At 44.3% G+C, this 26,470-nt stretch overlaps 1 protein-coding gene across 3 annotated transcripts in view; it reads left to right on the top strand.

Moving 5' to 3' along the window:
- Positions 1 to 20,878, top strand: part of Wars2 (tryptophanyl tRNA synthetase 2, mitochondrial) — a 75,217-nt gene extending 54,339 nt beyond the window's left edge. For 2 of the 3 annotated variants that reach the window (XM_050157573.1, XM_050157574.1), the window contains 4 exons: positions 7,309 to 7,389; positions 9,876 to 9,961; positions 18,597 to 18,715; positions 20,047 to 20,878. In XM_050157573.1, the coding sequence (XP_050013530.1) occupies positions 7,309 to 7,389; positions 9,876 to 9,961; positions 18,597 to 18,715; positions 20,047 to 20,495 (735 nt within the window). In that variant the 3' untranslated portion in view covers positions 20,496 to 20,878. The remainder of the gene's footprint in view (positions 1 to 7,308; positions 7,390 to 9,875; positions 9,962 to 18,596; positions 18,716 to 20,046) is intronic. The other variant, XM_050157575.1, reaches the window with a different exon arrangement.
- Positions 20,879 to 26,470: the final 5,592 nt, after the last annotated feature.

The raw sequence follows: 26,470 nt of genomic DNA on the forward strand, positions 1-26,470 counted from the left end.
CAGAGACAGGGTTTCTCTGTAGCTTCGGAGCCTGTCCTGGAACTAGCTCTTGTAGCCTGGGCGGATTCTGAACTCACAGAGATCCGCCTGCCTCTGCCTCCCAAGTGCTGGGATTAAAGGTGTGCACCACCACCACCTGGATGAAAAAGGGTTTTTGTTTTTTTAATATATTTATTTGTGTGGGTGGGGGACCATGCACACACTAACCTGCATATAGAGGTCAGAGGACAACTGGCAGAAGTGGGTTCTCTCTTTCTGCCATGAGGAATCGAACTCAATGGCTAAGTTTGGTAGCAAGCACCCTTACTGTTGGCCCTGGACGATTGTTTTCTGTGTGCGTGTATCCAGAGTAGAATCACGAGGATGAGCCTTACTCATGCTGCCGGATCACACTGATTCTAGTTTGCATTCCCACCCCAGACACTCGTATGCTGCTCTAAGTCCTCAGCAATATTAGTGTTGTTAGATGGTTTTCTTTCTCCGTTATACACTATGCTATCTTGTTGTGATTGGCACTTTTGGTTGAAGTTAATTTTTTTTTTCTCCTAACCCTTCTGTTTTCATCTGTGATTTATATCTCTTTTTGGCCCATTTCTTTAATTGTATTTTCTTATTGATTTGAGGAGGTCTTTTACATCTTCTGAATACTATCTTTTCTCGGTGTGTGTGGTTTGCCTTTTTAAGTGGGTTAATGGAAGTGGGAAGACCCACCCTAAGTGTGGTGGTGCCATTCTGTGTGCTGTGTTCCTGAACCTAATCAACGGAAGGCTGTGAGCTGAACACAGGCGTGTGTTCATTGCATTCTGGTCCCAGTTGGATTCACTGTGGCTCACTTCCCTCTGCTCCTGCGGCCGCACGTTCCCTGCTGCAGCACTCTAGAACTGTGAGCCAAAAGAAGCCTTGTCTTAAGTTGCTTTTCCTGGGCATTTTATCGCAGAAACAAGCCAAACCAGCTATGGAAAAGCAGCCTTTATTTTCCTGCGGTTGAGTTCTCATGATGTGTGTTTTCAGTAATTCTTCTCGGCTTAGCATTGGAGAACTATTCTGTATTATCTCCAGAGTGTTTTTTACGTTTTATTCTTCACACTTAAGACTGAGCTATATAAAACTTGGGAAGTCCTGCACATTTCATTTGTAGTGGTAAAAGGCCATGCTGTTAATGTCATCAGAGATCTCAGGGGATCTTTGAGGAATGAAGGGTACGTGTTTCCTAAAATTCCAGTTTTTACTAGAAAGCAGAAATGCCGTCACTAGCCACATCCTCTGGTTTTCCTTAAAGTGGGATTATTCACTGATTTGCCTTAGCCACTGGAAAGGGAGGAGCAGAGAGCACACCATATCCAAGCAGGAGCGGTACTTGAAGGCTGCTTTGTCAGACATAAATAAAGCCACCTAATTCTCTTAGGTCGTTGTTTGTATGTAAAAGCTCTCACTTTTAGCTATGTGTTTCTTAGTCTCCCATAGGTGGATCTTGTTCTTTTACCCATTCAGCCAGTGTATCCTTTGTTTGGTGACTTGGATCCATTTATTCAGGTTGTTTCAGATACAGAAGAACTTAGTTTCATTATTTGTTCTGCTGTTTTGTAACCACTTTACCCTTGCTTCCTCACTTGCCCACTTTTGCGTGGTATCAAACCCTGATCCCTTTCTCTTTATCACAAAAATCTTGAAGCATCCCACACGTTAGACTCTGAAATGAAAAGAAACAAAGTGAAGTATAATCTGTAGATGTCAGATGGTAAAAAGAGAGACAGTGTGTGGGAGGCACTTCAAATCAAGAGCTACTCTTACCCAGTTTGTCCTTAAAGCTGATACAATGCTTCAGATTAAGGAGAGGTGTGTGCAGAGGTAAGTATGCATACAATGAGCCCAGGACTTAGATGGATTGACTTTTGAACTAGGAACAGGCAGAAAGAATCAGCATATTTAGCTTGGGAAATATCGGACAGAGAAAAAGTGAACTCATGATATATACAGACCAATATTCACTGGCATTTCAGGTCCTGACAGGAGGCAATCCAACTGAGGAGAGTGAGAGTGGATCGTTGATAGAACGTTGTTTTAATTAAAATCAGATCCCCAAACAGGGTTCTTGTTAAAGGGATTTGTCATGGGGATGATAAGAGTCTAATAAAAATAACTCAGCATGAAATTGCACGTTTCCGAGAGGAAGCAGTAAATGGGAGTTTGGGAGTCTGAATAGTCTTCCAAGCGTCCTAACTAAAGTTTCCAGGACCTGATGCATGGGAGGGTAGCGGTTGCATGGGAAAGAGGGACATCCTGAGGGGCCCTACGGGTGTGTTAGAGATCTGACCCAAGAATTACCGAACTGGGTCATTGGCTAGGTATGGTTGATATCTAGCAAGTACATATTTTGGAATCAGCTTCCTTGGGCTCTTTTTCTTAATTTCTTTTTTTTTTATTTAAAAATACAGTAAAATACATAGGGAACATCTGTGTTCTCGGCACAAAGATGAATATTGTTAATATCTTCTCATACTACTTTCAGATCCTTTTAGTTTAAAAAAAGTTACAGATGATGGAGCTTGCAAGATGATTAAATTGGTAAGGTACCTACCATATAAACCTGAGGACCCAGATTCCCATTTTTGTCACCCTCATAAAAGCCAGTTTTACATCTGTAACCCTGGTACTAAGTGGGCAGAGACAGGTGGATCCTTGTAAGGGCTCACTGACCAACCAGGATGGCCAAATCAGTGATACCTGATTCAGTGAGACCCTGTCTCAAAAATGAAGAAACAATAGATGAAAGATACCCAGTGTTGGCCTCTCTCTCTCTCTCTCTCTCTCTCTCTCTCTCTCTCTCTCTCTCACACACACACACACACAACACACACATACACATAAACTTTTATTTGTGTGTGTGTGTGTGTGTGTGTGTATCAGTTGCATGTCTGGTGCCAGAAGAAGAGGTAGAATTTCCCGGAGCTGGAGTTACAGATGGGTTTTAGTCAGCATATGGGTCCTGGGAATTGAACCTTCGTCCTCTGGAAGAGCAGCCAGTGCTTCATCTTTCCAACCCCATAAACTTTTACAATTGTAGATGAAGTTGAACTTTTTAAAAATCCTTTCCTCGTATAGTCCTTTCATCTCTCCTCCTCATATTCTTTCACCATAGACAGCCGTGATCTTGAACTTCATATGATCAGTGTGGCTCATAATTGATACTTATTTTCCCACAAACTCATATTTTGTACTTATAATTCCATTGAGAATATATAATGCTTTTTGGTTTTGTGACTTAAAAACATTTTGCAAAAGTAATGTATTGTGGTACCTTTCACAGTTTTCTCTTTTCACAGAATAGTTTATTTGGTTTTGGTCTGGAGTGACTTGGGTTTGGCAAAGTTTTTTTGTTTGTGACAGGGTCTCACTCTGTAACACTTCTGGCCTGACACTCCCAGAGATCCTGCTGCCTCTGCCTCCCAAGAACTGGGACTTAAGATGTGCGCTGCCACACCTAGAAGAGTGGGTTGTTTCTGTGATCTGTCTGGAGGTTCCGATCCGGCTGGTCTCTTTTGCTGTCCAGACTGTCAGTATACCACTGCATTCAGTACACTCCTCGTTGCTGTCACCAGATGCTTGAGAAGAAGCCCCTTAAAGGAAGGAAGGAATTACTGTGACTCACAGTTTGAGGATACAGTGCATCATGGCTGAGAAAGCATGGGGGCAGGGACAGTTTGCAGCTGTGGCAGCAGGAACCTGGGGCGGCTTGCTCACATCTCAGTGGACCCGGAAACACAGAGGAGAATGTCAGTACCCACTTTTCCCATTTGTACCATCTAGATCCTCAGCCTCGGGCAGTGCTCCCTACATTCACATGAGTCTTCCCTCCTCAGTTAGTGATCATTGGGGAAACTGCTCAGAAACATACCTGTTACTCTACTTCATTAACACCTTAATCAAATCAAGTTGACAGTTGAATTAACTAACAGCCACATGTGTCATTGCATGATCACACTTGATTTTGTCATTTCTCTATTAGTAAGCATGTAATCTTATTTATAAATTTTGCAAGTATTCAATGAATATATGTAAATCCTAAGTGCTCTGCTAAGTACTTATGCTGTGCCAGTGAATAATTCAAATAAAAATCTTTAATTCTGTTGGATTAGAAAAATAAATAACAACAATAGTGCATAAGACAACAGTAAATTATATTAGAAGGTTCAGTTACTTTCATTGCTGCAGCAATACACCATGATCAAAGCAACTTATAAAGAAGTTGTTTAATTGTTTTACATTTTCAGAGGGTTAGAGTCCATGATGGCAGAGAAAAGGCATGGTGGCAGGAGCAGTTGAGAGCTCATGTCTTGATCCACAAGCACACTGGGAATCAGAAGAGTCCTGAAACTTCAAAGCCCTCCCCCACTGATGCACTTCCTCCAACAAGGCCACATGTCCTAATCCATTTGAGCCTATGGAGGCCACTCTCCTTCAGACCATCAGATTAGGTTATAAGTAAAGTAAAAAGGAATCAGCTACACTCGCTATGAGACAGGAGGGTAGCAGGTTGCTGTTTCTAATGGTGGGATCTGGTAATGGTTGAGCAGACTTAAGGTGAAGGAGTTAGAGAGGAGAATTCTTCTCTCAGAGAAAAGAGCCAAGGGAAAGCCACTGAGGTGGGAGTGTGTCTGAGGAAAGGCAACAGGGCCAGCTTCCGAGATAACAAGAACAAAGAGGGAGGGGAAGACATGTGAAATCAGGAGACAGTATTTTTTTAGTACCTATAGTAATAGTAACTGACTTTGAGCTAGGTATTGTTCTGAGCAGTCTTAGGTAGAAATTACTGTTACCCTTCCTTTGTCGATAATGAAACTGAAGCCCAAAGAACTTACTTAGATGCTAAAGTATCAGGTTATCCAGAGTAACCTAGCTAAGGAACAGAACCAGGTCAACTCCTTCAAATGAAAGACAAAAGCTCTTGGGTGTGAGGTGATCTGGATAGCTGGGCAAGGGTCCCATTCTTCCCTCCTGCAAGTTCTTCCTGAAGCTACACACTCAGCCCAAGGGACTCCCCTAGAAAAGGACTATGCTTCTGCCAAGGGTATAAAAGTACCCATGCTCCCTGGATAGAATCTTCAAGTTAGCTTTAAGCCCCACTGCCATCCTTGTGTGTCCGTCTTCATACCTTGCTTGGTAGCCTTACCCTTCACCTGCTATGGTTTAGCTCCCATTGCAGCTACTTTCTTGATATTGCTTTTCCCTGTATCAACAAGTTGGTTTGCAACTCTGTTCTTTCTGCAGCTTCTGGTGAAGGTCATACTTGCAGCCAGTGCCTAGTATATACCATTCACCAGCCTGTATTTTACAGGGACCAACAAGGCAGCCAAACTACAGTGGCTGAAGAATGTTTGTGCTTTGTTCTGTGGATGGGTACAGTCTTGTTCGTGGATGGTGAATAGGCCAATTCCCTGCCCTGACCTTTGTCTGTGGCTTAAACAGATAATGTAGTTGTTTTGTTTGTGGCTTCACAGCATAGGAAAATAATATATTTAAGTATTTACCACTTTGAAATTTTTTTTTTCAAATAGAAATTAGTACCTCTCCATGTGATTGTCTTGACCGAGACAATTATTTCTCATAGTGTTTCTCTTATAATGATTGAAGACGAACGGCAAAAAGTTAACTGGTCTTGACCTTTTACCTAATTTCTCTACTGGAATCTATTTGAATTAATTTAATGCTAATTTGAAAACATCAAAATCTCTGCTGAATGTTAAATAATTCTCATTCCATCTGGCCAAACAAAAAGCTACTCCAAGCAGAATACTGTCATTCAAGGAGACACAGTGGTAAGCTTTTTATCATGTTGCCAAGGCTAAGCCTTTCTTGCTTCTTTGCACATGTCACCCACACTCACTGGCTGTGCTCTCATTCCTTCCCTCCATTCAATGGCACTCTTCTCTGTGCCCAGTGCGTGTTAGCTGTGTTGGGATGGGATGCGTTTTTCGCCGTGACTGGAAGCCACTCTAATCCTCTTGGCGACATGCTGGGTCACCGCTTGTTTGTCTGCAGCAGAAGTTGGCAGTTTTCTCGGGCAGTGTTGTCATAGCCATTGCCTTCCCTGAAACCCCTTAGAAGAAAGATGACAGATTCCACCCAGCCACTCGCAAAACTTTAAAAGCAATTCCTTGTCAAATACATGAAAAACAACTCTTCCTTCTCTCTAACTTGAAGGGGGGGAAAAAGAGAAACTGTCTTGCTCCAGATGTCGGCTCCTTGCTAGTGAAACAGGCCTGCGCTGGTTCATCTTCATCCCTTTATGTTCCCTTTGCAAAACCCACAGAGAACACATTTGGGGCCACTTTGCAGAATTGGCAAGAGTCTCTGCTTTTTAAGGGAATCATATGGACACAGAATGCCACAATCAATAGACTCGGAATCCCCAGGGCCTAGAAATGGGATTCTTAGGACTCACATTCTAGGTCATCAGTTAGAATATGGCCTGGGCCCAAGAATCATCCCAATTGTTGCCAGGTTTTGCTTACTTGATTAAACTTGATTCAAACAAAACTAGGTTGAGGAGAGTTTGTATTTTCTTGTTGATTAGTGGTGGGGGTAGGAAAACAAAACAATACAAAAAAAAAAAGAAAGTGAAGAAAGACTCAAAAGAGGAGGAGCTAGGATCTTTACAACTCTCCTTTGGTGGACAGGTGATGCAGCCAGTCCACTTTCTCATCACTGCAGATCTGAACAGGCCAAATTTTTCATTGGAGTTAGGTGCCTTTCTTTGCTGTCTATATGAAAAGTTTTGTGGCTATCATCATGGATTTAAAGAGGATCAAAGAGGGCTTTGGATGGGGAAGGGAGGGCAAGAGAGGGGAGGGAAGGAGAGGAGAGGAGAGTGAAGGGAAGGGGAGAGACAAGAGAAGAGATGAGGAAAGGAGATTTATTGACAAGCCTGACATTTCAAGGGGATGGGTACCCTAGGATGTAGTAAAATCCACATTGAAGATACTGAAACTTCCCTGATCACCTCCTTACTAGGGATGTTGAGAACTTAAACAAAAGACTGGTATTTGTATTAGTTTGGATGGGTGCTTTTAGTGGTAGCAGTGGTGAATATATATATTCTTCTCCTTGACCTAAGGGTCTATGCATCAGAAATAACAGCCCGGCCCTTCACCTGTTTCCTTTTAATAACCTTGACTTGGGTTATTCTCAACTATTTGAGCTAACCATCTTGTCTAATTATTTCTGCTTTTATATAAGAAGACATTGACTTTATATTTATATATATATATATATATTTACTGTTTTTTGTTATTACTATTTCTCCCTTAGGTGCCTGAACACACTCAGTTAAGCTGGATCCTCACCTGCATGGTCAGACTGCCCCGGCTGCAGCATTTACACCAGTGGAAGGTAAATGCCAGGACAGGGTTGTTAATGGAAAGGAAGGCGTCTGTTTGTTGCTGTGCCAGGTTCTTGGAGTCCTGAGTTGACTCGCCACCCTGGTCCACCACTCACTGTAGGCTGGATCAGCATCACCCACCTCTCCACGTCACAGTGTGGAGCAGAAAACAGAAGGGTTCTCCAGGACTCCGGCTTCAGACCTATTTATTATATCTGTATTTGGATAGATTTGGGAATGGCTTTGAACCTACTACGTTATAGTTAATGAACAATCAGAATCTCTAGAGTACTAGTCCCTGATTTTGTCTCCAATACCCCCTGGAACCACCAAGCATCCTGGGAAGAATGTTTTCTCTATGGGGAGAAGAAACAATATTTTTAACATTTAAACAAGTTGAGCCTAGACAATGGTTCAAGTCCACAGAAGTTCCACTAAGAAGATAAATTAGGTAATTTACAGTGCTTCATGGCCATTTACTTTTGCAATTGGCTAACTTGAATTAGGTAGCCCCAATTATATCAGCACTCACTGTGGTTTCAGCTTCTTTTGAGCGTATTTTCAGGGCCGTTCATTGCCTCAGAAGTTGCTTTTCAGAAGCCATTCCCTAAACTGCAGAGAGAAGCCCCCCCACCAAGTGCCTGTGCCCGGTCTGGGTACCGGGGTGCCTGTTTCCCAGATCCTTACCTTGAAACCCAACCCCGAGCAGCCAGGACTTTGAGAGGTGGTCAGATGGAAAGGGTGGGTCCCTCATGAGTAGGATTGATGTTCTAAAATAAGTCCCTTTACCTCTCTCACAAAGGAAATAAGGACACACACATAAAAAAGCACCACTGGCCAGTCTTGGAGGTGGGGTGTGGGCTGTGGCAGGGGCTCTCTTTTCTAGCTCTAGTCTTTGTCTTAATCCTTTACTTCCTGGCATCCAGAACTAGGAAAAATGAATGCCTATTCTATTGCTCACAACAAAAATTGGTATCTTGTGAATGTCCAAAGAGCTGGTAAATAAGACATTAATGGGGAGGCTGCAGATTGACCACATGCCAGGAACTGGAAACAAAGGTTTTATAAGACTCTCTAACATATTTTAATTTAGGCAAGACTTTGATATTTTAGTACAGCATTGTACTACTAATTTCTGATTGAATCTAATAATTAAGTGTAAAAAGTTCTCTGAGTACCCTGGGAAGATATGCAAAGGCACAGAAGTGGTGTGAAGGGCTGGGACAGTGAGCACAGAAGGAGTGGTGTGAAGGGTAGGGACAGTGAGCACAGGAGTGGTGTAAAAAGTAGGGACAGTGAGCACAGAAGGAATGGTGTGAAGGACGGGAACAGTGAGCACAGGAGTGGTGTGAAGGGTGGGGCAGGGCTACTGAGGTGGGTTATCTGGAGGGTTGATGGATAGAGCTTGGATCGCAGATTAACAGCACTCAGTAAGCATTAGTGTTTTCCACAGCACCTTGCTTCCTGTGTGACTGCAAGGCCAGCATGCCAATATAAAAAGTAAAGGGCCGGAGAGATAGCTCAGAAGTTATGAGATCTTTTTTACTCTTCCAGCACCACATTAGGTAGCTCACAACAGCCTGTATGTCCAGTTTTAGGGGATCCTACACCCTCTCTCTGGCTATGCAGGCACCTACTCACATGTGGCATGTACATACATAAATACACAGAAATAGATAAATAAAAATAATAGTACTAATATATCCTCAAATTGGGCAGCAAGATGACTCAGCATTAGCCTGATGACCTGGATTCAGTTCCTAAAGCCCACAGTGGAAGGAGAAAACTGACTCTCCAAAAGTTGTCCTCTGACCTCTACATGAAAGCTTCTGGCATATACCTTCAGTCATGCCAACATATATAGGCACAAGATCACAGAAAGAAAGAAAGAAAGAAAGGAAGGAAGGAAGGAAGGAAGGAAGGAAGGAAGGAAGGAAGGAAAAATTTATCTGTAAATTTAATGTAATTTCAGTTTTTAATCTTTTTAAATGTTTTTATTTATCATGTCTGGGGGGAGGATGAGCAATGGCATGTGGAGTACACCTTCCCGGAATCAGCTCTCTCTTTCCAGAGTATGGGTCCTGGGGATGGAGCTTGGCTCATCAGGCTTTGTGAACATAGTTCACTTCTGAACATAATTGATTTGGAATCTAGAAAATCCCTTTGTCCTTAGTGAAATGAAAGTGAAATAGAGGTGGTCCAGGATCCCTCCTGGGGCAAGGGACACTGTGTGTAGCTCAGTAGTAGAGCTCAGGTGGGCTTTGCCCCAGCTCCGAGAATAAACTTAGATACAAATGGTAAGAAGTTGCCCTTGCTTCTCCTGGAGCCCGGAGCATGACCATGGTAAGTGGCAGGTGATGCCGGAGGGGCTAAAGGCCCCGGATGTGTGTTATTGCAGGACCTCCAGGGCACTCCTTGCCTCCCTTCAAAGTGTCTTAGCTGAGCAGTGTAATTGGGTCCACGTCAGATTTCTTTCTCCTCTCTCTTGTTTCTGCAGGCTAAGGCTGCAAGGCAGAAGCATGATGGGACAGTGGGCCTGCTCACATACCCGGTGCTGCAGGCAGCGGACATCCTGTGTTACAAGTAAGGAGGGAGGCCAGCCCTGCTCTGGTGCCTATGTGCTCTCGCCATGAGAAGAAAGGCTGTGTGTGAGTGTGCTTTGCTTGTTAGCAGCAGGGTCGCACTATGCAGCCCACGCTCATGGTGAGTGTGTGCAGGAATTGCAGGCGTGTGCCACACAATAGTATTCTTAACACTTCAGAGAAAGGTCTGACTTGCGGAGAAGGAGCTACAGAAAGGATCAGATGTACCAGGCAGCACTGTGAACTAAATCTGTGTGTCTTTCAGTGACTGACTATTTGGAGCTAGTGCGGAGGGCCTACTATGTGTTAGGGACCTTTCTGAGTCATCTCTGTACATGAATCCTAATAGCCTTGTGAAGTTTATCATCATCACCCTCTTCTTCAGAAGAGAAAGCCGAGGCACAGAGTGGTCAGCAGCAAATCCAGAGTCACCGTAGCTAAAAAGGCTTGGAGTCAGTAACCAAGACCCGGAGGTGCTCACAGTCTAAGGTCAGGGAGGCTTGTGGCTTTGAGTCTGCAGTGGGGTGCTGGATGGCAGTGACAAGAAATAGGGAGTAGCTCGAACTGCTCATCTTGTGACCAGGAAGAAAAAGAGGAGAAGAGAAGGGGAGGGGAAGAGGAAAGAGGATGAGATGAAAGGAGGAAGGGAGGACAGTGAGCAAGAACAGGCACAGCACTGTCCTGCAATGGCAGTTGCGTGAGTGTGGGCTCTCTGTATGCAGCTGTCTTGTTTTCTCTAGTGGGGATGAACCCTGTGATAGATTTACAGTCCCATTTTTGTGTTTTGGCTTCTGAGACAGGGTTTGGCTAAGTTGTTCAGACTGGCCTTGAATTTACCCTGTGAATTCAGTCTTCAAATGTGTATTCCTCTTGCCTCAGCTCTGGGTAGCTGGAATTACAGCCTGTGCCCAGGTCCAGCTCTAAGTTTATTTTACTGTGCTGTTACCCGCCTTGCTTCCCGTGCCGTTTGGTGACACCAGTGAGCTGAAGCTGTGGCGGCAGGGAGTAAGAAAGCTTGCCATGCTTTCTTAGTTTGGTAAAATTAGCACAGACCTAATTTTTCCCAGCTCTGTAATTTCTCAGACCGATTAGTCCCTATTAGAGGTTTTATCTATTTTAATACATGATTGCCTTCTTTTTCTGAAGTTGAGAACGCTCATCTTTTCACCAGGTCCCTTCTATATATCTGATTTGCCAGCAGCACTGTCTGCGCACTTTGGGACCAGTGTGCTGTAACTTAGTCATTGTGAGGCTGTGCCCAGGCAGTGCACAATGGTGGCATGAGAGCGCATATAGCTGTCGGGGTGCATAGTTGTCATGGGAGTGCTGATTGCTGACTGATGGCAGGCAGGGAAGGACAGTGTGTTGCTTACAGTGACATGCATATTCAAACTTACTGCTTATTTCTGGGATTTCTCATGTATGTTTTTATGCCTCGGTTGGTTTTTAGGTAACTGTGGCTGCAAAACTTAAACTGTGGCAAGAGGCAACTGATGTATATTTTCATCAGTTGCCCAAAATCTAATTTGCAAAATGATATTGCAGTCCTTTTATTTGCAAATTAGATAAGCAGGGACACCTCTGAGAGTTATTGAACAAATTGCATAGGATCAGTAGCGTATGATACAAACTCTATGGTTTGTAGATCTAGGAGGACACTTAGAAAGCTGACATTAGCAAAGCAACTTGCTAAGATCTCAAAGCATGTTTTATGTGCCACCGTTTCCCACTCTGTGAATGTCCTCATGTCATACACAAAACTGTAAGTAGTTCAGATGTGGCAGGTAAACCCTAAAATTTTCTGCTGGCTTCTTCTCTGTCTTAGTCTTTGTGTGATATTTCATTTATATTTTAATAAATAAAACTTGCCTGAAGATCAGAAAAGTAAAACAGCCACTCAGCCTTATAGACCAGGTAGCAATAACACACACCTTTAATCCCAGTAGATTAATCCCAATAGTAATCACAGTAGCTTGCCATAGAAACCAAGTGGTAGTGGTGAATGCCTTTAATCCCAGAACTAGAGAGGAATATAAAACGGGAGGAGACCGCTTTCAGTCTCAGTCTCATTCTGAGGTTTCCTAGAAGCAGGATCGCCATTTTCAGACTGAGGTCAAGGTAAGAGCCGGTGGCTGGCTGCTGTGCTTTCCAGGTCTTCAGGTTAGTTTTATTTATTAAATTACAAGTGAAATGCCACTGCAAGTCTACCTCCAACATCAGCAGGAATCGCTCATAGAAGTACTTAGCGTTTCCAAGGTAGGCATTTCTTTCCCATTCTGTAAGAGTTCCTTAACTTCTACTGATCTCCTTAGTGGCTGGAACAGTGCTTCTTCTGGGCTTCAGAAAAGAGGGTAGATGATATTGGAAGAATTCTTCTGTTCTCATCTGTGTTCTGATATATACAGTTTGTCCATGCAAACAGATAAAAGATGCTTTTCTATAAAACCAGGTGATTATCTGTCTTCAAGATGGTGGTCTCCTTCCTAAGCCTAGAAATTACATGCCAGATCTAATGCCATGATTGGATTACAGAGGTGCACATCTGCATGCCCCTTTACTAAGAAAAGCAGCCCAGTGTTCCCTTCTGTCTAGTCTCAGGCTAGACCACCTATGCAGCTGGGAGTATTTTCTGTTTATTTTTGTTTTGTTTCATGTCTTTCTGTATTTGGGAAAAGTCATGTCTAGGAATATTTATATTACAAACATAGGTAGGTTGATAGATTGAAGTACAGGTAAAATATCTGTGGTTTCTATCCACCAGAAAATCTGTGTGTCCTCTGCATAAAATGCTGGTGCAAGTCAAATATAGGCTTTGTATTTGTTTTTGTCAAAGTCAGCATTAGAATAAGTGGTATGGTAGGCCAGAGAACAAATGCTGGACCAGGAATGGAGAAGCCGCTTCAGATTGGCTTATAAAAGACATGTAATTATTTCCATAGGAGTTGTTTAAGGAACCCAGGACTGGAGAACTGAGATGATATTATCCAGAGAATATGATAAATAACAGAAATTTAAGCCAAGCCTGGAGGTGCAGGTCTGTGATCCCAGCTGTTCATCAGACTGGGCAGGAAGGTCACAAGTTCAAGGCTAGCTTGAGTGACTTAGTGAGACCCCGTCCCAAAATAAAAGTATAAAAAGGGTAGGTGATATAACTCAGTAGTAGAAAGCTTGTCTAGTGTGCATGAAGCCCTAGGTTCAGTCTCTAGCACTATCAAAATAATATTGATGATAATAGCATATGTTGAATATATATATTGAATATATGAAGAAAGAGCACTCAAAAATAGCAAAAGTTCTTAATTTTTATTCATACATTTCTTGTTTATCTGAATGCCTAATTTTATTTTTTTAATTTATTTATTATGTATATAATATTCTGGACCCCAGATCTCATTATAGATGGGTGTGAGCAATCATGTGGTTGCTGGGAATTGAACTCAGGACCTCTGGAACAGCAGTCAGTTCTCTTAACCTCTGAGCCATCTCTCCAGCCCTGAATGCCTAATTTTAAATAGCTAACCTTCAGAGGACCAGAAGGCCAGCTGCTAGATAATGTCTTCCAGATATGATAGGGAAGCTGTACCCATGACATCTCAACAATATGGTCACCTAAACAAGACCTACAAAATGACAACACCAGATGGCACACCAGTGTGAATGAGAGAATTAGATGGGTTCAACCTCAGATGAAGAGCTGTAGGCAAAGAGGGCGACTCAGTCTTCTCCAGGGACAAGCGCCCTGATAGTTTCCAGTCACAGCTGGTCTGTCCTAACCACATAAACATAGGAGCAACACTCAGTGGACTCAGTAAGGAGTGTGTGTGTGTGTCTGTGTGTGTGTGTGTGTGTGTGTGTGTGTGTGTAGCTGTCTGTCGGTCAGTCTGTCTGTGTGTATCAATAATTATAGAAGAAGAGGTCATGAATTTAATAGTGAGTTGGAGTAAACATGGGAAGAGTTGGAGGGGGAGAAGGAAGAGTGGAAAGGATGTCGATGTAAATGTGATACTCTTGACATTCTCAAAAAATTAAATAGCTGGCCACATATTAAGTAAATATTTATTTTTCTTTGTTTTTGTTTATCTTCTTGTGTATATATATGTATACATATATATACATATAGAGAGATATGCACAATGTATTTATATTCAGCAGGGTTGTCTAAGTACTTGTGATGCAATAATTCTAGGCAGTGCCGCTGTACACACCCTTGGAGGGAAGAGAAGGGAAGACTGAGAAGTGTTGAGCAGTGGTCTCCAGAGCATCCAATAGCTGGTAGATACATGCCATTCAGATTCTCATCATGGCTCTGTAAGATAGGTGGGTGAGATCTCTCCCCATTTTTTTAAAAAGAGATAAATTAACTCTCAGAGAAAATCTGCTAATTCTTCAAAGACCCAAGAATTTGAGGAGAAACAGAAGAAAAAGCTGAGCCCATAAATCAGAGGATAAGATGGGCCTAGTGGGCATGCTCAGCAGGCAGGGCACTTGCCTGCAAGTCTGACAACCTAAGCACAAGCCGAAGAACCGTGTGGAAGGAGAGCATTGACTCCCAAATGTTGTTTTGTGACTGTGACTACAAGCATACCATGCACACATGCGTGCACACACACACACACACACACACACACACAAAGTAAATACATGTTTAAAAAAAAAGTCTGAAATGGCACAGAATGAGGAGGTGGGCCTTTAAAAGCTGTAAGTAGAAAGCTAAATTCTGTCAGTCGGCTGTCTTTAGTGAAGTCAGCTTTGGCCTGGGTGTCAGCAGTTTCAGAATGTGGTTGGTTGGCCTCATGTCTGTGGGTCTAGAGTGAAGCAGGATGTTGTAGTGTGGGACAGAGCTGCTTTATTCCATGGTGACCAGAAACAGGTATAGAAAGGCAGACCAGGGTCCCCAAATCACCTTCTAGGGCCACACCCCAATGACCTAATTTCTTTCTAGCCAGCCTGCTCCCACATCTCCCAGTAGCACCATAGACTGGGCCCACGCCGTTAGCACATGGTCTCTGGGGAACAGTTAAAGAAACAAAAATGTAGACAGGAGAATAAGCGGCCTGGAATTTCGGCTTGAGACTCTTCCTGTTGTCTGGGGTTGGAAGTGCTGCCCTGGAAGTATGCTTTTTTAGAGCTCGTCTTAAAATTTTAGGGTTCTTAAACTTTATCCAGTGAGCCCAGGCTGGCCTGGAATCTTTCTTCCATGGTCCTGAAAGCCGCTGTACCAACTTCATTCTACCATGCTGTCTGCACAGCATACCTTCTCTGTTCTTCTGGAACAGCTATAGTGCACAGTGCCCTGTGAAATCAAACTCCACTGGAAGGCAGTCTGAGGCGCAGAATCTCCAGGCTCTGGTCCCGGACACTGGGAGCTCGCAGAGAGCAGGGACCTGTGGTTGACAAGAAACTAACCAATGTGTGCTCCCAGAATGGGAGGCTGTCGGTGGAATTTAAGGACCAGCGAATTGGATGTCATCAATGCTTTCCAAAGGAAACCTTAAATGCAAGGATGGATTAAAGAGAACAGCAGCTGGGCCAGTCTGTTGCGAGGCTGTCTTACCAGCCTAGAGCATGGTAGTGACGGTAAAGAAAAGGAACTACAACTTCACAGTAGAACGACTGTGCACGGGTCCTGTGTCAGGGAAGCCACACATTGACTATGCTGTTGCCCTTGAGTGGGCAGTCCTAGGAGAGGCCTCATCAGAAGTCACAGCTCCTCCCAATGTCTACTGAATATCAATGTCTGCTACCTAATTGCTGTGATGATCAGTCACTGCCGCATGTCCAGTAAGCAATCCGTGACGGGGAGCCAGCCCTTTGTGACAGAAAAGACAACCCCAGCCCCCTTTCCCGGCCTGCTGAGTAAAGGCAGCAGTTCTGAAACCCCACAGGCACAGCCAGGCCAGTAGGAAAGCAAGATCTCCACGGGCAATGATCATTCATCTGGACACTGATGCTGCCAACGGGGCGGGGCAGAGCCCAAGCAAACCTCCAGGCAATAAGGATCGAAGCAGGAGAAAAGCGGTTCAGTCACCAGAGAAGAAGATCAGAGGCATTATTCTGTGACAGAAGTTATAACAATCAAAATTATGAAAGACTTTTGTTTTATGTTGTGTCTGAGAAAGCAGAGCCAGGGCGAGAGGGAATGGAGAGACAGGGGAGGGAGAGTGGACATATTAATATGGATATCATTATGTCGGATATAAATTTTAAAAGCGCAGCCCTAAATTATTTGAAGTGGAAGGCAGACTGCAAGGCGAGCGGCTGCAAACGTGAAGAGAATAAGCCCCATGAGTGAGCAGAATCAAAGCCAGGCTGGGTAATGCGGAGTGTGAACTCCACGCATGAGAAGCAGAGGCCAAGATAAATTACAGGAGGTGAAAGCGGCAGCGGCCGCCGTGGGAGGAGGGACCAGAAACAAACAAACCAGAGTCAGATGCAGATGCCACGTGGAGCAACGGGGCCAGGTGAAAAAAATTAAAATGGTTTTAATCCTCTTATAACAAAAATCAAAACCCCACAGAACTGTAAGAAAAGAGTCAAGGATCCGACATAAGGCAAGACGCACACAGTGTCATTATGAAAACTAAATGTGTTTTCTGTTTAGGGGGTGACTTTGTGAATCTGGAACCATTTTGACATGTGGAAATATTCATTTTGATGTGCTTAAAGTGTATTGATTATGGTAATTGTTTTTTCTGTGTTAGTTGCAGTCCACTGTGATTTCCTATGGGCTACTGTAACTGCTTTTTAACCTGCTCTGCTGACTAATTTGGGCTCGGGGAGCCACGGTGACCTCTGCTTATGGGCGTCAGTATAATTACCAGGTAGGAGTAGCAAAGACCAGTCGAAGAGAAATCGACAAAAGCAGGCTGTGTGCTTGTGGACCCCGGAGAGGAACCCGTGCTGAGCAGAGGGTACGAAGTAAGCATGCTACCTCTACCACTCAGTGAGCCACGGGCCTTCTGCGCCAGTGACTTTAGCTCTCCCAGGCCCTTTGCAGTTTCCCGGAACTGCTTTTGCTGACCTCCAGAGAGGAGGAAGCACTTCCTGGTTCACAAGGCACTTCACTCAGTGTTCTGGCTTTCTTAGGTCAGAGTTCTCAGGAGTCCTATACAGTTCATAATTTATATTTGGGGATCACCTGTCAGTTTCACATACAGTTTGTACCCAAATCTGGATTGTCCCCAGGTCTATGGCCATCTCTGGGGAGGAGCATTGGTCTTTCTGTTTTGCAAGGTTGGCCATTAAAATAAAGATGATCTTATTAGTGAAACCAGTGTGCCTCCCATAAGACCATTTATGTCTCTCTCTTGGCATTTTGCCCTTCATCGTATCCAACATTGACGAGTGATTGCCATATCAGTTGCTTCCGTGTATTGAGCGTTTACTCTCAGGAGCTACCCTTGGTAACCCTGGAAACAGCCGGAAGAAGATGGTGCCGTCGTTGTCTCTGCAGAGGAAATGAAGGCTTGCAAAGAGGGAGGGCCCCGCGATGCTCATTCACTGCTTCTTCCAGATTAAAATAAAATTCCTCCGTCAGAAGCTGTAGCTGTTTTATCAAACCTGACCCCACAGCCCAGCATTAACCATTGAAGCCACCCGTCTCCACCCCAGGAGTCCGTGCTTTGAACTGCGCGTGCAGGAATGATACCATCATAAATAATAAATTCTTTGTGTTCTGAGTGGTTTTTTTCATATCCTCATTTTTTAATAAATAAAAACTTTTAGATAAAACTCAAGTTTCCTTAGTTCCTTTTCTCAAATCATTTTCTTTGCTCTCTTGAAGCAGCTACAGTGAGTTGACTTAGATATGTCTTTCTCCTTCCGTTGTCATCGTGACCATCATTGGTATCTGCCTGTCAGTCCTCGAGAGTCAACCCAGTGCCTGGAACGTCAGCCTTTCCCGGGTTGCTGTATCGTTACAGATCTGTGCATCTGTGGACATAGGTCGCATTTGAACCTAGACTCTCATAACTTACCTCAGGGTCAGTGTGCTCTTCCCACGCCCTGCAGTTCACTCTCCGTGGGCTGCATTGTCTCTTAGACCCATCTGCGTTGTGCTTTGAGATTTTTCATTGACGTTCCCCGTCACATATTAGCTGTCCTCCAATTACAATTCCTCAAACATGAAGACACATATTGCCGAAAGATCTTGAATACTTCCTTTTTTGATGAGGAGGAAAGGCTCTGGCCGGAAGAGCCGTCTGCCATCTCTAATTTGAAGAATGGGCGGGGTGTCTTTCAAGTGTGAGCCGCAGCTCGGAGGTAAAAGCATCTGGTCTAGGTTGCAGTGATCTGTGCTGACTGGGTGAGGGATGAGGAGTGGCTTTTAGACACAATTATACGCAGAGCATATGCTATTCAAGATGCCATGGCTCCCTCCCGGCAAGATCCTGTCACGCTGGTGTTGATGGCTGCACTCTTTTGCGATGGGAGAAACAGAACCGGAGCAGACACCCATCTCCTCAGCATTTGTCTGACACACAGATAAAGACTCTGGTCTCCATGTTCCCTCTGTAGTTGGTGACCATTTGTTGAACACCAATGGTGAAGTAGGCACAGGACACGCAGCTGCTTGCAATACCATTTCCGGCTAAGAAGGAGCCTTGCTGAGTTTGTCTGTCTGTGTTTTATTAAAGGTCCACACACGTTCCTGTCGGGGAGGATCAAGTCCAGCACATGGAACTTGTCCAGGATCTAGCTCGGAGTTTCAACCAGAAGTATGGGGAGTTCTTTCCATTGCCCAAGTCCATTCTCAGTAAGTAACAACCGGATGGTTATGAAACTGGGCTCGTGTTGAAGAGTGGACTAGAGACCAGGAACTTTGCTGGGACTAAATTTGGCTCTCTCACTGACAGGCTTCACAATTCTTAGCTGAAATCACTATTATTTGGGATTATGTAGGAACATTAAAAAAAAGTGAAATATGGGGAAAAACTTTAAAAATCATAATTTTTAGTTTCTAAAATATTTGTCAATAGATTGTGTGTATAAATAAAGATTTTATTTGTTAGAGCAAATTACACGCCCTGTGTTACACATAAGCAGAACAAGGCTCAACCAGGTTCACGCTGTGTCCAAGTCATGTGTCTAGCTATCCCAAGCTGAGCCCTGTCAGCCCTGCTGATCCCAGAACCCACGTACCTCACCCTTCTTAACGTTCACAGTGAGACAAAGGTCAGGAGAATGAGAACTGCCCCGTCATAGTCCAGACAAACGAGAGAGAACTGATGGTCCCCAAATGTTGTTTTCTGAATGAAGAGGAGAGCTAGGACAGACACCTACCACTGCATCTACAATGCCAGCCTCAGCTCTGCTAGGGTCTCCCGCGCACTGACGTCACCTCCATATTAGCAGTAAGAGTTCAATGTTCAACCCATTGCTTTTTACCTACTTCACCATTAATAGCCATAAACTAAGCAGTTATCAATAACACTGGTTTATGAAGCACAGCCTGCCATCCCCCTCTGTGTGTGTGTTTCTGTGACTGTGTTTATGTGTGTGCATGTATCTGTAAGTATGTAACTGTGTAGCGACATGGAAAAATTAGAGTCTCAGCATTCCTACAGCAAGGTGGAGACAGGAGAATGGCCCGCTAGCCTAGGAGATGCTGCCTGATGGCAGAAGGAAGCCATAGCCTGCCTCAAAACAAAGTGGATGACCAAAACAGAGTCTCAGAAGTTGTCCTGTGGTCACAGATTCACCATGACACATGTGAATCTGTACACACATCCGCAAACACAAAATTTAAAAAAAGATAGGAAGTGTTCACAGAGCTTAAGAAATGGCTTAGAGGATAAAGGCACTCGCCATGCAAGGCTGGGGACCTGGGTTCCCTGGAACCCACAAGTGTGCACAGAATAAGTAATACGGCCAACATAATTCCATTTGTGTCAGTTCTACACTGGATGAATCACTGCTGATCCGTGCTGCGGATGCTGCACTAAACAAGACCTGGTTCTGGTGTCTTTACCTCCACACTTGATAAATTGCTCAAATTCTTCAGGTGTGCAATTTGTGCAATCAGATAATACCTCTGGTGTTTTTGATCTAGACTCTAACATTCTTAATGACGTGTCTTTTCACTAGCGTCTATGAAGAAAGTGAAATCCCTCCGTGAACCCTCGGCCAAAATGTCAAAATCCGACCCTGACAAACTGGCCACTGTCGGAATAACAGACAGCCCAGAGGAGATCGTGCGGAAATTCCGGAAGGCTGTGACGGACTTCACATCGGAGGTCACCTACGAGCCAGACAGCAGAGCTGGCGTCTCCAACATGGTGGCGATCCACGCAGCGGTGTCAGGCCTCTCGGTGGAGGAGGCGGTGCGCAGCGGCGCAGGCATGGACACGGCGCGCTACAAGTTGTTGGTGGCAGATGCTGTGATTGAGAAATTTGCTCCAATCAGGAGTGAGATTGAGAAACTGAAAAAGGATAAGGACCATTTAAAGAAGATTTTACTTGTTGGATCTGCAAAAGCCAAAGAATTAGCCTACCCTGTGTTCGAGGAGGTGAAGAAATTGGTGGGGATCCTGTAGAATGACAGCCAGTCACTGCACTCCAGTCAAGACAGCCTTCCTCGGGCAGATTTTAGTCTGCACACAGTTGGCTTGATGATTAGCTTCAATTGATGAAGGCTTCCAATTGATGCTCCAGTTCCGTCTCAAATGCTATGATCAGGAGAGCCAAAGCAGACTCGGGTCTACACCCCAGTTAACTGAGGCGCACTTTGGGGTCTGAAGTATTTCCACACACTTCACAGCTCACAGTGTCTGAGCACTGATGTGTGCCTGTTTATGCAGGCTTTCCTGTGACAGGTGCACTGTTTCCGAGCCCTTCTCAAAGCTGTGCATAGAGCCCTGTGCTGTGAGCCTGAATCCCCTTTCTATGTGGAGTTCATAAAGACAGCTTGATGCTTACAGCTCACGTGTCACTGAGATGATGTTTGTCCTCCTGTATTTGAGCCACTTAACCAGAGCCAGGGGATGACTCAGGTTCAAGGCACCTGCTGCCACGCCTGACAGTCTGAGCTCAGTCCCCAAGACCAGCATGGTGGAAGGAGAACGCTGGCTGGCAGGTTGTCCTCTGACTTCCATGTGTGCACCATGGTATAAGTACACACACACATCACCACCACCAACAACAAATAAATAAAAATATAATAATCTACTTAATTTACATTTGTCTCCTAAGAAACCAACAAATGTCTATTCTTAAATTCAGAGATTCATTATATTGCCTCAGTTTCATTTATTTATTTATTTATATTTTATATCATTTATATTGGGGCCCAAGTGGTGTTCTTTTTTGTTTGGTTGTTTTTTGTTTTTTTTGGGAGGGGGGGGTTGAGACAGAGGTTTCTGTTTGTTTTTGTTGTTTGGTGTGTGTGTGTGTGTGTGTGTGTGTGTGTGTGTGTCTGGATGTCCCAGAACTTGCTTGGTAGACCAGGCTGGCCTTAAACCCACAGAGATCCACCTGGAATTAAAGGTGTGCACCCCCCTCCCCAAGCTGGCTCATGTTCCTAGTAAGCATTTTTATTTATATACTCATCACAGTTTAGTAGCACCACCCCCTTGCTCTGGAGCACACTGAGAGGAGTTATATTTTACACACGGTGAAATCAAGGGTCAGAACACAGGATTAGCTTGTACAGGGTCAGTAAGCAAGAAGCAAATTCAAGAGTGAAGCCTTTTCTCCCTACTCCCACGACTAGTGCTTTTTAAGGATGCTCCCGATAGCTGTGATTGCCAAAGCTTTGAGCCTCCAAACATTCCAGTTTTGAACGTGGGTACTAGAAGGACAGAGCCTGAAGTACTGATGTTGTCGGTGTTAACTCAGCCAATAGCTGTGTGTTTAAAATCTGGATCCAACTTGCTTTGGTCACATTTACCCCGCAAAACCGCAAAGGTGGGTCCCAAGGCCTCGCATCTAGATTGCAGAGACACCTGTTTGTCTCTGCCGGACTCCAGTGGGTGCAAGGACTGGAGCCTCCCATATTCCCTGTGAAGGGAAGCTTCTTGTCTCATGTCTGCCTCAGTCCCTAAGAAATGACAAACCACCCAGAACATAGATCTGCACTTCCCTCTTCACACCTGAAAGTGAAAATGGCAGTCCTGGCTTGTGCACCAAGGCCTAATACCAAGTTTAATTTTGCAAGGATCAACAAGACAGCGCAGCAGGAAGGGGCACTTGACGCCAACCAGGTCTGACCCCCTGAGTTCAGGCCCTGAGAGCTACATGGTAAATGAAGACAACCAGCTCCCCGCAGCTGTGCTGAGACTTACACACATGCATATACATGCTTTTCCACACACAAGTGTTTAAATTTGAATTTTAAGATTAATTTCACTGAACACATACCATTGTTAGGCAATGGGGACTAGGAGACACTGCTTCCCAAAGTCCATATTAAAACAGACTTGACTCAGGGAAAGGATACGTTTTACTTTGGTGGTTGTTGTTGTTGGAGGGGGGCATGTTGTTTTCTTAATTCATTTATTTATTAGCGCTTGTATTTTTATGAGCAGGATCATGCCAAGGTATGTTGTTATACCTAGCCCATTACATGCCACGAGGAAGGGGAAGGCGACACATGGGTATCAAAGATTTTATTAAATCACCACATAAGAGGGTCACTGATGGATCAGGGCTGCAGGACAGGGACTTGGGAGCCTTGTTTCTCCTGACAGCCCCGAGCAGGGGCAGAAGCAGGTTTATAAACACAATGCATCACAAACATTTGTTACCAAGTTAGAGTTACAGTGTTCACCAGTAAGGATTTAGGGATTAGGGGCTTCCTTGAATAGGCCATCATTGTCAACAATGCAAGCTTTTCAGTCCAACCAATCAGATTCACTTGTTCCTTCTGTTGTTGGGAACAGCCAAGATGTTTCTAGAGACCTAAAGATGCATAACTATCTCTGTGGTGTAGGGAGGAGGTTGTTCAGCCACGGCAAAGTTCTCGGCTTGGGAACCTAAACTTTATTTTACCCTACAAGATGAAGTCTGAAATCTAAAGTCAGGCTTTCAAAGTGCTTTTGCCTTTTCCCTTAGATGTCTGTCAGAGTTGGAGGATGGTGTGGGGGGCCAGTTCTCTCTATCACAGGGTTTCCAGGAATCAGAATCAGGTCAAAGGCTTAGCATCCGGCACCTTTTCCTGCTGAGCCATTCACTGGCTCTTACATTTTATATTTTAGGTCTTCATCAGGGATGCCTATAGTCTGAGAATATCACTGGAAATATTTCTTACAAGGATCTTTGGACTTGCATTTTAGTTTATTTCTGCTTCTTAGAGGTTATCCTGTGCTAATGCTTTTTTTCCTCTCCCTGCTTTTGCAGATCTTGTCCATGTTGCCTTTAATTCTTGGTAGAGGGAAGTGTTGCAAGGGGTTAAAAGCCACACAGATAAACAGGCAACGGGTGTGATAGATAAAATTTCCAGTATTCCCAAGAGGCTTCCTGCAAAGGGGAAGTGGGAAGGTGCTGGTGTGGGGCCTCAGCAGGCAGAGGTGACTGCCGCTAAGCCTGACAAGCTGAGTTAGACCCCTGGAACCGACATGGTGAAAGGAAACCAGCTCCTGCACACTGTCCTGATATCACACTTTTACTGTGGTCTGCTTCTTTAAGACTCCTAGTGCATAAAATCTGAATTTGCCATAATAATTAAAATCCTTGCTCAATGTATGAGAGTTCTACAGGGGAAACAAATCTAATAGGACACTTAGAAACAGAAGAAAGACTTTATTGGGGACTGGAGAATGGCTCAGTGGTTAATGGCATATACTTTTCTTGCCACGAACATGCAATTAGGTCCCCAGTACCGAGGTTGGGCAGCTCACAACTGCCTGTAACTCCAGCTCTGAGGGGATCTGATATCTCTGGCCTTAGCATGCACCTGTACTCATATGCACATACCCACACAGTATATACATGTACATTAAAATTAATTAATTAAAATAAATCCTTAAAAAAATTTGTTGTATGGATTTGCTCACAAAGACTGGAGGGAAAAAAATCATAGAATGTTGTCTTAAATCTAGGGATTCAGGACAGTAGTGTAATCACGTCAAGATTTAAAGGCTAAATCACCTGTGGTACACTCAGTCCAAGGCTTTCAGAACCGGGAGACTGGAATGTGAGCTCCTGTGTAAGCCCCAGAGTCTGAAGGCCTGGGAATCACAAACTTTGATATTTCAAGATGGATCAGCTCAAGGAAAGAACAGGTTGGCCTTTCCCAAACTTTTGAAATGGTCCCTCAGTACACTGGTTGGTGAGTGTTTACTGACTCAACTTCCAGTCTTTTCTAGAAATACCCTCATAAGACACCAAAAATGAAAGAAAAAAAAAATAAAGAAAAAAACAGTTTCCCCAGCTACCTGTGTAACAAAAGCTGACATATAATGTCAACTGTTACACCCAGTCAGTTACACTCAGGACGTTGATGAAAGAACAAAGCTACAACCTGGATGCGTTCTTCACATCCCTTCCCACACTCACTTCCAGGCTCCTCCCTGGGAACCTGAGCTATACCTTGACTAGCACGCTCAAAGCGGTGGTCTGCCCTGGCTGGTCCACAGTCTCCTCTCCTGTGCCCTGTTACATTCTCAGCCTTTACATTTTCCTTCTCTGCCCCTCCTGCTTCTCCTGTTCTCCCCACTTGTTTCAGTGTTCTTTTAATTACTCCCCAGAACTTCATTCAGGCACCCAGCACGGCCCTTCGCTTTTGTTCCCCAAGTGGCCTGTGTCTGCTGTGAGTTAAAGGGAAAGGCTGTGCCATGTGGCCGTTCTTGGTCTCTCTCTTCAGCATGAGAATCCGCCTGTGTCATCCTTAACTATGTGCTATCCCTGTGTGATCACTTGTTTTCAGTCTGTCAGCTTGGTGGCTCTTTTGAAATATTTTGCATGGGGAGAGCCAGTCCCTCCCTGGGACGGCTCTGAAAACGGATTGCCTATCATTAGCAATTAGGATTTTCCAGCACCCTGGGCCACAACAGCCAGGAGCACAAGGGCTCATCCTTTTAAGCTATCATTTGTTAACTCAACAACCCTGTTTTGTTGGTTCCATGGGGATTGTTTCTTTCTCTAGGAAGGAGACTGGGGTCCAGTGCGTTACAAATTTGTCCTCAGATATGCAGATCAACACTGTGATCATCTTTATGATGGATCTGTCTGGTGAGAGCAGCGAGGGAGATGCAATATACCCATTACTTAGCAGAAGGCACAGAAAGATGCAAGTTAGCAATGCTGGATAAGCTTGGGGGTGAGCAATTAACATGGATACCGGAGGAAAGATACCACAGATCAGGGAGAGGAGAAAGGATTTTCTTTTCTTTTTCTTGTTTTTATTTTATTTGATAATAAATGAGTGGTTTTTTATTCTTGTATGTACGTGTCCACTGTTTGCATGCCTGGTGACCACCGAGGTCAGAAGAGGGCATCAGATCCCGGGGAACTGGAGTTGCGGATGGTTGCGAACCACCATGTGGGTGCTGGGAATTCAACCCAGAGCCTCTGCAAGAGCTGCGAGTGCTCCCAACCCTCAAGCCATCTCTTCAGCCTGTGTTTCCACATTCTTAAATACCTCACAACTGGGATGGCGTCCCACCAGAAGCTTCAGAACGAATCCACATTCAAACCATGTAAGATGGCACACTCAGTGGTCTAAACATAAATGAAATATTTTATATCTACCATAACTGCCCTGGCTCTGTGGAAAGACCCTTCCCTAGATCCTCCCTACCCTAACCCACATGCACATCAGGCCTCCAGTTATCATTTTCAAAAGGTATTTCTAAAAAGCGAATGATGTATCTTATGAGTCTATTTTGAACTCTGATTTAACAGAGTTCACTTTTTTGAGTAACAAGCTCCATCTTGGAAGAAAGCCGTATCCATTTCAGGCACATGGATGCCGTGATGAAGCGGTGCTGTGGGTGGCTCTTACTACCAGGTCTCACCACTAGCGTGTCCTCAGAAGAGCCTTGCAAGCATTATTAATTCAAATAAATGTTCTCTCCCGAGAGTTCCTTGAGTTCTCCAAACCTGCTCCCAATAACAGGGAGTTATGTGATGCTTTTTAAAATTAAACTTTGTGAGTTTTATAGACATGACTATGGGAGCTGGACCTAGGGATAGAAGTGTTCCGGCTGTGGACAGTCAGTGAGAAAGAAGTGTCCTGTTCCTAAGCTCTATTCCAGAAGAAAGTGTTTGTTCTGTAAGAGGAGGCCCACTCATGCGCATACAAGACCACCAAGTTGCTTTGGGTCAGCTTCTTTCCTGGGTCCCTACAGAGGAAATGAGTGAGTAATGAGATCCCAAAAGTTGTTGGCCCTTTGGAGGATTCTTCTTTGTTAGCCCTGCCCTCTTTGCTTGCTGGTCTCCATTCTGATTCAGTCCTTCTCAGCTCACAAACAATTCTCTGACAAGTGTGCAGGACAGTCATGCACCTTTGCCCCTGGGACACCTCACACTTGCTTCTCGTCTCCACATCTAAGATGATGCCAGACTAGGCCCC

Source organism: Alexandromys fortis, unplaced genomic scaffold (genome assembly GCF_014885135.2).
Source record: "Alexandromys fortis isolate MF-2015 unplaced genomic scaffold, M_Fortis_MF-2015_v1.1 scaffold_78, whole genome shotgun sequence".
Lineage (NCBI taxonomy): Eukaryota > Metazoa > Chordata > Mammalia > Rodentia > Cricetidae > Alexandromys > Alexandromys fortis.